The following is a 12,057-nucleotide window of genomic DNA, read 5'->3' as shown; positions in this document are numbered from 1 at the left end:
AAAGTTGTGTTCCTTCTACATTTTAAAGCAAAGCCTGGCTGTGTAACAGCTTTATAGAATAAAATCTACAACACAACAAAATTTAAGATACACGTACTTTTTAGATCCAACAATTCCACTTCTGAGAATTTTTCCTACAGCTATGCTTACAGATATATGGGTACAAGGATGGAAGCAGCACTATTATTTTCAATAAACTTTATTTTTATAAGCTTTAGATTTGCAGCAAAATTGCAAAGATAGAGAGTTCCCAGATATTCTTCAGTTTCTATCATCAACATTCTACATTAGTATGGTACATTTATTACAATTAATCAATACTGACACATTGTTATGAAGGAAAGCCCATACTTTATTGGTATTTCCTTAGTTTTTACTTAATGTTCTATTTTTGTTCAAGGATCCCATCCAGATACCACATTACATTCAGATGTCCTGTCTCCTTAGCTACCTCTTGGCTGTGACAGTTTCTCAGACTTTCCTTGTTTTTGATGACCTTGACAGTTTTGAGGAGTACTGCTCATTTTTTGTAGACTACCCGTCAATTGAGATTTGTCTGATGTTTTCCTCATGATTAGACTGGGACTATGGGTTTTCTGGGAAAGACGCAGAGGCAAAGTGCCATTTTCATCGTCTCTTGTCAAAGGTACATACTATGAACATGACTTAAATCACCATTGAAGTTGACCCCGATCACCTAGCTGAGGTAATGTCTGTCAGTTTTCTCCACTGTAGTCACTTTTTCCCCCCCTTTCCCATACTGTCCTCTTTGGAAGAAAATCACTATGCATATCCCTCACTGAAGGAACAGGGTGTTATGCTCCACCTGTTTGAGTGGATGTATCTACATAAATTATTTGGAATTGTTTGCATGGAAGATTTGTCTCTTCTCCCTGCTTATTTACTCAATCATTTATTTATATTAGTTTGGACTCAGGAATATTTATTTTATCCTTTGGGTTACAACTCTATTTTGTTGTTCAAATGGTTCCATCTTTGCCCACTGGAAGCTCTTTCCGTTGGTTCTTGTATCTCTTTGACATATCCCCATCATTGTGGACTTACTTGTTTGAGCACGTCCTTAATTTCTGGTACAAGATGATCCGGGTTCATCCTGTATATTTTCTGCCCCCATCACCCCAGTCCTAGTTATCAGCAATTTTTCCCAGGCGTCTACTTCCTTTTATAAGAGAATGGTATTAATTGGAAGCCACGTTCTGGAGCTACATCTAGGCTCTCAGTTGACTATGTGCATATTAACCCAATGGACATACACATACCTATAAATATTTCTATATGTAGTCATCTGCAGCTATATTAAGCTAAACATGAGTTCATACTGATGTCTCCAACTCTTATCTATTGCTGGAAGCATTATTTTTAACAGCAAAAAAAAAAAAAAAAAAAAACAATATCCAGAACACAAAAGTGTCCATCAAGAGCATGTTAACTACATTGTGGGAGAGCCGTACAGTGGAACACTATCCACTCAATCTTTAAAGATTTAACTCTGCACGTACGGATATGAATTCCATAATGTACATTAAGTGATAAATAACATGTGCAAAGAACACAAAATTTCGGGGAGGAAATACAAAATAGTAGATAACTCTGAGGAATGGAAATGGGGTTAGAGCACCATGCATCAACGGGGTGATAGCGCCCTCACAGAGGAAAGTAACCTCAGAGTTTACAATGGCTTGCAGCCACCCAAAGGATCACAATACACAAAAAGGTGTACAGTATATCTGTGGCATTAATAGTTCACGGGGATGGCGAGTGATTAGTGGGGGAAATGTATAAAAGGACTCCTTAAGAGAGTATAGTGAAATAAAGATTGAGAAACAATGAGTTAAAGGGAACAAGCACTGTACTTTTCATTTTATATGCTTTTTTTTTTCCTGTAAGTATATGTTTTGTTTTGTTTTTATCTACGTAATGGAAGTATTAAGTCAGGGGTGTCCACACTGCGGCCCGCGGGCCAACTGCGGCCCGCAATCCATTGTTAATTGGCCCACAGCAAATTCCAAAAATATATTTCGTTTACTTAAATAAACCAGGTGAGGCAATACGTACTTCACCTCGAGTGAGTGGCCCGGCTGTTTGTGTATTTTAACGCATGTGGCCCTTGGTGAAAACCACTGAAAAAAGTTTGGACACGCCTGTGTTAAGTGAACAGTACCATTCTGGCTAGAAGCCATAGTTCCTTAGCACATACTAAGTGTCCATCTCATGGAGGGTTTGGCTCAATTGGTGTCCCTTCAGCAGTGGCTCACCAACTTTAGGAGGAAGTTGCCATTTTTAATAAGTATGCTGGTTTACAACAAAAACCATGTGACCCACAAAGCCTAAAACACTTCTCCGGCCACTTACAGAAATAGTCTGACTGACTCTGTATGGATCCAAGACTGACAATGCTTCAGCTTTTCCAGACCAATGTGGTCAGTGTGGTAAGCAACAGCTCCAGCCCCTTTTGTTAAAATAATGCGCTAGCTATTTTCTAGCCCAGAAGCCAAGGGAACGTTAGATGCCTCTTTTAATTACTAACTCAGCTCTAAGAATAAGCTTGACTAAATTTCTATCTGAACCTTAAGCATTATCTCAATAATCTTGGGGAAAATAATAGTAACTCTATAGTAACTATAATTATTAATTATTACTAATTAATTATTACTATAGTAATAATAGTAACTCTAAAGAAGAAAGGAGATTACCTTGCTTTAAAACCAGTTAATTACCTTACCATAGGAAATCCATTTTAAACAGCGTTAGCTCAAGAACAGCCCACAACTTTTGATTTGGTGGTGGTGGTGGTTGTTGGTCGTACGTTCACACATCCTTATGGGTAAGTGGCAATCACTGTCTTCAAAATTTCCTCAACAAGTTCCACATGACACAACGTTACTATGCTGACCAGTTTAGTGGACAGCCATTGTTTGTGTCTGCCCAGCCTGCATCCCCTCTTCTGGTAATAGCACCCCATTCTTTTTTGAATAACTACTCCAATCCACTGGTCTTTGTGGGGACTGTCAATCAAGGTGCCCTGCCCCTCCCTGGCCAAAGGATTTAAACACATGACCCAAACTAGGCCACTTAGACAAGACACTCTTCCTGGAATTTACATGCCTACCACCATCTCTAGACTAGGAACTTCTCAACAGCAGGGACAAGGTTTTATTCATCCCTAGATCTCTGATGCCTAACACAGTGCCTGGCTATGAATATTCAATGCATGTGGGTTGAATACATTACAAAGAAAATCATGTACCTTAAACAAATGCTAAGCTATCATTTCCCAACAGAATTCTGAAGGGGGAGCAAATTGTATGATGTTTTGTAAGGGAAATGTCCACTTTAGTAGCTAGGAAATATGCATTGGAAATAGTATCCTAAGTTGCCATGTCTCAGTGCATTAAAGATGTCAATCAGTCCAATAAAATAAAGCCCCCAAAAAGACAAAGGAGAATTACCTCATTACCTCAACATCTGCTTGAACATAAGCAATTGCACACTGGCTAATTTTTTTTTAAAGGGACATAATATAACTTTCTAGAAAGACATAATATAGCTAATTATACCATTCACTAGAAGGGAACATACAATGTTTTGAAGTAATTCAGAAGTGGGTGTGATTTATAAGACACAGAGCTTAGGGAATGGTAAGTATAAATTAGAGATTGTTCATATTATGACAGACTCCGTCATTACATTTCACAACTTTTGTCAAAAGCAACCTTATTCCCCATACCACTGACGGCTGCACATTAGGGAAGGCTGCTGTCAGCTCTGCCATTTACAGTAAAGAGGCGCCTTCTTTCTGAACCCTCTTGGGGAATGGGTTCAAATTTCAGACTTAAAACTCAACAAGGAAGGAACGAAACGATGGAACCTCAACAGACAATAAAGATGTAAAAAGATTTCAAATATCACTAATAATCACCTAATACAAATTTTTAAAGGTACCATTTTTGTTTATCAGATTGGCAAAAATTAAGAAACTTGAAATTATATGCAGAATGAAAAGAAGTGGAATTCCTTATCTTATCACTCTTTGAAAACTGACCATCCATCAAAAGATCTGGTATCCACTAACAGATATTACCAATAATGAAATCTCCAACAGTCTGGAATATGAATTAAGAGTCTTTAGGGAAGGATGGAAAAGGCGAAGGGGGACAAGAGGTACAAACTTCCAGTTATAAAATAAATAAATCATAGGGATGTAACGTACAGCACAGGGAATATACTCAATAATGTCAGAATAACTTTGTACAGTGACAGATGGCTACTAGACTTATCGTGGTGATCACATCGTAAGGTATATAAATGTCGAATCAGTATGTGGTACATCTGAAACTAATATAATATTTCGTCACCTATACTTTAATTTAAAAAAAGGTCTTTATGTTTAGAAATTTATTTTATCAGAAATAAATTTATGTCATTAGAAATTTAAAAACTACTCATAGAATCCAGCCCCTCACTAAAACACTTGAGAAATCCCAGATAAAGATACTTCGCCCACCCACTAGACTCATTGAAGCCTGTGGCTTTATGACTTTGGTCTAATCTCTGGTGGTACTGGGAAGGCAAAATCCATTAACATTTATCCAATGCTTTCTAGAGGCTAGATACCACGAGGACTGAGTTCTGACCATTTTAGTGAGGAAAAATAATTTTCCCAAGGTCTCACAGTCGTCAACAAGCTCACACAGTAAACAGAGTTTTGTTTCCATGGGTGTGTACTCCCACGGGATCCACATTCACTTCCTAATGGTATGCCGGTGGTTTGAAGGAGCAACAGGTCCTCACACTGGACAGGACTTCATGAAATCATCTGGTTTAGTCAGGTGAGGTGAGGCTTGCTGAACCACAAGACCCATGAAAGGGACAGCGACTCTTCCTAGTTCACCGAGTTGGGGAGTTGAGCCAAGAGAAGTGAAAGAGCTGTGACTAAACACCAGGATTAGCCACAGAGAAGGGGCCTTCTGTGGCCCTTCCACATAGTGGCCATGTCACCAAATTAGTCAGAAAAGCACATGTTCCTACACGTTTTTACTTCCTAAATTTGTATGGCTCCTCTCTTTCCTGATCCTTATTCTCAGGCCACCTATAGTCAGGGTAATAATAATTTTAAATTTTAAGTGTCAGGTTCATATTAATTTGGCTTTGTTTAGAAGTGTGGTAAGGGATGAAAATGATTAAAACAATTCTTTATTAAGGGATGCTCTCCAGTGATCAGGCAGTGTAGAAATGCATGTACTGTACATGGCATGGCCTTGCAGTGGTCGAGAGCCAAGTCTTAATTCAGGAAGCCCGACACAGGCAGGGGGTTGGCTCACTGACTAATAAATTGCTAAAAATGGGAAGTGATAAAAACACATCATGGCCTGAAAATCCCAGCTGGGTAAAGAAATAGGAACTACAGCAAACGAGATGAAAACTGGAAAGGCTGTAGCGCAGCGCCGAAGGCCTCCCGGAGCCAATGTGCAAGGGTGGGGCCAAGACTAGGGAGCAGGGCCAGCTGAGCAGCCCCCATCGACCCCTCCCAAGATATCCAGCCCCACCCGCTTCTCCGCCTGAAAAGGTGGCACCGTGGGACCAAGTCCGCGCCAAATCCCTGCCCCTTCCCCGAACCCCTGAACGCCAGTTAAAGCAGCCAGCCCGTAGCGCTTTCCGCACTGCCGGGCCTGACACTCCCTGGCACCCTCCGCCCTGGGCTCTCCAGAGCGCACAGGGCGCGAAAAATGCTTCTCCACGGGTAACGGAGGTACGGGGGTGACCACAGAGGCCGCTATACCTTCCGCCCAGCTTGCACAAGCCCTGAACCCAGCGCCCTGGAGCCGTCCCGGCTCTCGGGCCGCGGCTGCCCGCACCTGGCGGCCGCGCGCCCGCCTACCTTGCTCCTTCAGACTGGTGATGAGCTGCAACTGCTTCTCCTCGTCCGAGCTGTTCATTTTGGCAGGTTGGGTCGCGAATAAAAGGAAAGGAGGGGAGAGGCAAGGGCTACCACGGGGGGAGGGGGAAGAAAAAGCAAGATGCCGATGGCGTGCGGCTTCACTACCCGGAAGTTGGATTTGCTCCCGCTCCTCCTCCTCCAGGCGCGGAGCGGGCGAGTGAGATCATCCCCACGCACCTACTCAGCGGCCTGGGTGGCTTCACCTGCAGGCGGACGGCGGGGCTTGGGAGAGGGCGGGGATTCGCCCGCAGCCCGAGGGCAGGAGGTGGGGGCGAGGGACGGACGTGCGATGACCCCGGGGCCGCAGCCCTTGCCCTAGCCCGCGGCAGCCGCTGCAGCTCGGCTTTCTGCGCGGAGGCCGGCGCGGCAGGTTGCGCAGGAGGGAGGGCGAGCGGGCCTGTGGGCCTGCGTGTGTTGGCCCTGGCTCGCTCCTGCACACCTTTTCTCCGCCTCCACCCACGCTCCGGACACCAAGACCAGAATTCAGAAGAAAACCGGCCTTGGATCTGCAGCGTCTGTAGGAACCCCACTTTGAACGCTACCCGAGGGCGGGTCTCAGCGAGCCACGGATGTAGAGTGGGACGTGATGGGCAATAAGCATCCAGGCTCCTTCCCCAGTTCGCACACAGTGGATTTTGGGGGCGGTGTGGAAAAACCTAGGTGCCGCAGGGGCAGGCTCGGTGGTGTACGTTTTGCACCTCGAAAAGCAAACAGACTGAAACAGGCCGGCTGGGTAAGTTAACACACAGTGAGTGAAGGAGGGCGTGGTAGTCACAGTTCCCAGGGCCTGAGCTGACTTTCTCCAGCTCCCTGGGGTTGAGAGACTGTCACAACGTGGGCCCTGCAGCACGTGGGTCGCAGGTCTTCACGGATCATCTGGTTGGTGATTGGGCGGATCTTCTCTAGCGAGGCTGCCACGGCAGTCCGAATGTCCAAGGTCACACAGCTGCCCGGTAGCAGAGCCTGGCAGAGTGAAGCCCAGCCGGTGCCCCACCACACTGCCCTCTGCACTGTTTGAACCCAGCTCGGGGTTACACCCTGACGAGAAGAGGGGCGGCAGGCCTGCCAGACTTCAAAATGGTTCTGCCCCACCCCCAATTGCTGGTCAGTCTCCTGACCTCTTTGAACGTCATCTGAAGAATGGGAATCATACTAACACCTACTCTTCAGGAAGAGTTGTAAGGATTGAACAGGGGCAGGAAGCTATACAAAGCATCACAGCCAGAATTCGACATACGACCAGCGTTCTTTCTAAGGGTACCGGTCTGTGGAAAAAAGGTTGTAGGTGCCAATGATAAGCTAAAACAGGCACAGATTTTTTTACACTGATCATTACGCATCCAATATAAATCCAAATTAAATTAGACTGACTGAGCATCTTCATTTTCCTCAACCTCAAAACTCTTGGGGTGTCTGCTCATTCCTCACTGGCTACTATATGAAAATATTATGAGTGGGTCTCTCCATGAGAGATGAGGGGGCTGAAATATAGATAAACGCTGTAACTAGTATCTGATAACTCCTGCTAAATTATAACTCAAAACAAACTTGAAAAACGATATCGCTGCTTTCTCCTAACAAAGGTGATGTAATAGTTTAGCACAGGCGATTCAGTGGTAGAATGATCTAAAAGGGCAGCCTAGTATTTTTAAATAGAGTGGATTAAAATTTTGACACTTCAATTATTTCTCTAGTTTTTCATATGACAGTTTTAAGACAGTTGCAGATCAGCTGCCATGAAGTTGCAGATCAGCTGCCAGTCAATAACCAAATGGCCTCTGCTCTGAGATTCCATTTTTAATCCTCAGTTTAAAGAAGGCCCAGGAAACATGAAACAATTCAGACTTAGCCGCATGAAAATATGAAGGCTATGTGCTGCCACCAGGTATTTTGTATAAAGAAACAATTTCTTTCTAGAAAAATAATCAAGAGATTGGGTAACAAATCACGACCATGGCAGTTTTGCCCCGCAGCCAGGAAACCTGTTAAACCCGATCAGGCAGCCCGACTGTTGTGCAATGCCTAGAGCTAGCCTCCTCTAAATCTAAATAACCAGAAATATCTTCTCATATGCAACCAAATATCAGCAGAGTACCTGTTCAATATTCGGGTTAGTTCACCAAGTTCTATTTTTTAAATGACTGATTTAATTGTCTACTTCAATTATACAGTAATTAGGTAGCACTTTTGGAGTTTAAGAATGAGTTAATTAATTATCAAATCTACAATCAAACTGAGTGCTTTGGTCCCACGCTGAATCTGCAGCTCCTTGAAATTAATCCTGTTTACCTTCCTTGAAATTAAAATAGCCTCCTGAAATACAATATGGTATTATCTTGAGGGCATGGAATGAATTATTAGGATGGCTATTAGAGTCAATTATTGGGATTCAGCTCTCCCATTACACTATGGTTTATTTATATTATATGAATATTGATGGAAAGGATAGTAGTGATATAATTAGTTTTTGTTCTTTTTAATAATGCACATAGGGATTTATATTGCAAGCATCCCACTGGACTTATAAACTTCCATATAACATGTAATTAAAAAACATTAAAAATGTATGTATCTATACATATACAGAGAGGGGGGAAGGAGAGACTTTTTAAAAATGCATTGGAAGTATATGCACCAAACTCAGGATACTGGCTGCCTCTAGGGGTAAAAAGTAGATGAACAGACCCAAGCAGGGAGTGGAGTAGGACAGAACAGTGATCAAAAGGATTTTCTTTTTCATGTTTCTTTGTATTCTCTTGAAATTAAAGTATATTCGCATTATTTAGGTAAATCTTTTAAAGTATATAGATAAATAAGATCAAAATACAATAGGAAAAAAACATTCATTTCCTGTGATCTCAATATTAATTCCATATTATGGAATCTATCCTAAAAGGTGTTACAGACAGACCTATTTATTGCAATGTTAATTACGTATAAAAGTGATAGTGTTGGAATATTATTTAACAATAAAAAGAAATAAAGTGTTAATATATGCTACAACATAGATGAACTTTGAAAACATTATGCTAAGTGAAAAAGCCAGACAGAAAACACCAGATATTGTATGATTCCATTTATATAGAATTCTCAGAATAGGCAAATCCACAGAGAGAGCAAGTTAATTGATTGTCTAGGACAGAGGGCATTGGGGAAAATAGGAAGTAGGTGCTAAAAGGTGTGGTATTTCTTGTTGGAGTGATAAAGTTTTCTAAAATTGACTGTGGTGATGGTTGTACAACTGTGAATATATTCAAAACCATAGAATTGTACACTTTAAGTGTACACTTTGCATGGGAGAATGTTTTCTATTAGTCTCAGGTGTACAAAACAACATATTGATTAGACATTTACACCCACACAAAGTGATAACCCCAACAAGTCTACTACCCCTCTGACACCGTACATAGCTACTATTACAATACCAATGACTGTATTCCTTATGCTGTACTTTACATCTGCATGGGAGGATTTTATGATATGTTAATTATATCTCAAGAAAGCTGTTTTAAAAAACATATTCAGAGGAAGAAAAATTTTTCTTAATACACTATTTACATAACTCTTAAATATATGTTTCTAATACAAATATTTTCATTTTTCAAATCTTTGTATAGTTAAGTTCCTTCTTTTTTCTAAACATTATATATACTTTATCTTGTACGAACATAATCTACATATTTATTCAATGCCATTCCATTATATCAATGAATAATTAGCTCTTCTCAAATTCTTAAATATTTGAGTTACTAATATTTGTCTCTTTATGAATAATGCAGCAGGAATACAAAGACCATGGCTAGGCATCAGAATCAAACTGTTAAAAACTAAACATTCAGGTCTTAAAAGCAGCCAAACAAAAATCCACATTACTTACAGGAGAACAACAATAAAAGTGATGGCAGACTTATTATTTAATGTTGTAATCATTAAAGGATTACAACACAATTCAACATTCAACAATGTAAAATTCTCAATATCCAGCATTCAAAAATTGCAGTAAGGAAAGACGCAGAAAAACATAACTCATAATGAAGAGAAAAATCAGTCAATAAAAACAAATGACATGATGAAATTAGCATACTAGGACTTTATCAGCAATAGTATAAGGCTTATCAATATGATCAAAGATATATAGAAAAGAGATAAAGGGAAGCAAACAAGATGAGAGAAACAGGAGTTATAAAAAAATACTCCAGTGGAACTAGAAGAGAACACAATATCAGAAATTAAAAAAATAAAAAAGCGCCACATACACCAGATTGGATGTACAGCAAATTACACAATGTAGAAGAAAAGAGCAGTGGTCTTGAAGCACAGCAACTGAAACAATCCAAAATGAAACACACAAGGGAAAAAAGATTTTGAAAAAATACATGTATGTGTATGAATTATATCTCAATTTTAAAAATCTAGGGCAGTGAATGATAGATACTTCATGATACTATAATACTGGATACATGTAATTATACATTTGTCCAAACACAAATAATGTACAACACCAAGAGTGAATCGAATGTAAACTATGGATTTTGGATGATTACGACGTGTCCATGTACATTGATCAATTGTAATAAATATACCACTTTTGGTATATTTATGGGGGAAACCATGCATATGTAGGGGCAGAAGGTTTATGGGACACCTCTGTACCTTCCTCTCCATTTTGCTGTGAACCCAGAACTATTCTGAAAAAATACTCTTTAAATAGGTTTAAAAAAAAGATGTATAAAAAATAATCAAGGAACATTTGTGACAACATGGATGGATCTTGAGAGTATAATGCTAAGCGAAATAAGTCAGACAGAAAAAGCAGAGAACCTTATGATTTCACTGATGTGTGGTATATAAACCAAAAACAACAAAAGAACAAGACAAACAAATGAGAAACAAAAACTCATAGACACAGACAATAGTTTAGTTGGGGGTGGGAGATGAAGGTAAAGGGGATCAAATATATGGTGATGGAAGGAGAACTGACTCTGGATGGTGAACACACGATGGGATTTATAGATGATGTAATACAGAATTGTACACCTGAAATCTATGTAATTTTACTAACAATTGTCACCCCAATAAATAAAAAAAGTAAAGAATAAAAATAAATAATCAACATCATTCAACACTGAGAAATTATTAAGCACCCTACCACACACCAGGCATGATTAGATTTGGGTGACAAGAGCAATGAATACAATATGGCCCCTACTCTCAAACAAACCAATCTGTTAATGAAAGCAAACATATCAAAAGATAATTACAATACAGTATGATGGAGCTGTGATGCTATGAATGTTCAAATACAGTAGTGAGATAAAGGCGGCAATGATTAACTCTCTGTGGTAGAATTAGAATATGCTTTTAGAATAGAATTTCAAGCCAGGTCTTGAAGAAGGAATAGTAGTTTTCAGGGGTTATGCAGGGAAAGAAAACCCCAGACAATGAAAACAATATATGCAAACCTATGAAGAAAAAAAAAATTCTGCAACTCAACTCAATGGTGTAGTCGTAACCAACACTCTAAAACCAAACGGAGTTGCCTTCCTTGAATCAGATGTCATCGTGTTAGTGAGCAAACTACTGAAGATCAAGTTTCTATGAATGGAGATGCCTTTTGCAACTATAAAAGGGGCATAGTCCAGTGAAAGAGGGGGGAACCATACAATCACCCATGTATAAACAAACCCTGATAGTGAAGACCATAAATAAGTGTACGCGACAGTAACTCTTGGAGTATATAATTAACATTATGAGTAAGATTAAGTGGATCTATGTGCTGAGGTAATGTAAATATCCCCATCAACTCAATCAGACCCAAATAATGACTGGAGCATAACTTATCTGGGTAAATAAAAGCTCGTATTGTTTTCATGTTCTGACAACTAACTAATCAACACTCATTCATAAAGAGAACATAGCTATGATTAAATATAAATTCCAGATAGAAAAGATTCATTTTACAACTTTCCCAGTTGATTAGACACATCAGTACAATCTTGTTACCTACCCCCTTCTCTGAGGCGGACTTCATCAATCTGGAAAATGAAGACAGACCACTGATTGGAAGGCAAACCTGAAAAGGATTAAACACTTAGCAT

General features: G+C 40.1%; 1 protein-coding gene across 2 annotated transcripts in view; it reads right to left on the bottom strand.

The window, feature by feature from the left end:
* The window catches only part of SHTN1 (shootin 1), a 94,803-nt gene extending 87,164 nt beyond the window's left edge, over positions 1-7,639 (bottom strand). The window contains exon 1 of one of the 2 annotated variants that reach the window (XM_033130811.1): positions 5,900-7,639. In XM_033130811.1, coding sequence (XP_032986702.1) covers positions 5,900-5,957 — 58 coding nt within the window. In that variant the 5' untranslated portion in view covers positions 5,958-7,639. The remainder of the gene's footprint in view (positions 1-5,899) is intronic. The other variant, XM_033130810.1, reaches the window with a different exon arrangement.
* Positions 7,640-12,057: the final 4,418 nt, after the last annotated feature.

Source organism: Rhinolophus ferrumequinum, chromosome 16 (assembly GCF_004115265.2).
Source record: "Rhinolophus ferrumequinum isolate MPI-CBG mRhiFer1 chromosome 16, mRhiFer1_v1.p, whole genome shotgun sequence".
Classification (NCBI taxonomy): Eukaryota; Metazoa; Chordata; class Mammalia; order Chiroptera; family Rhinolophidae; genus Rhinolophus; species Rhinolophus ferrumequinum.
Note: the sequence above shows the minus strand (reverse complement) of the source record. Positions and strands in the feature narration are given on the sequence as shown.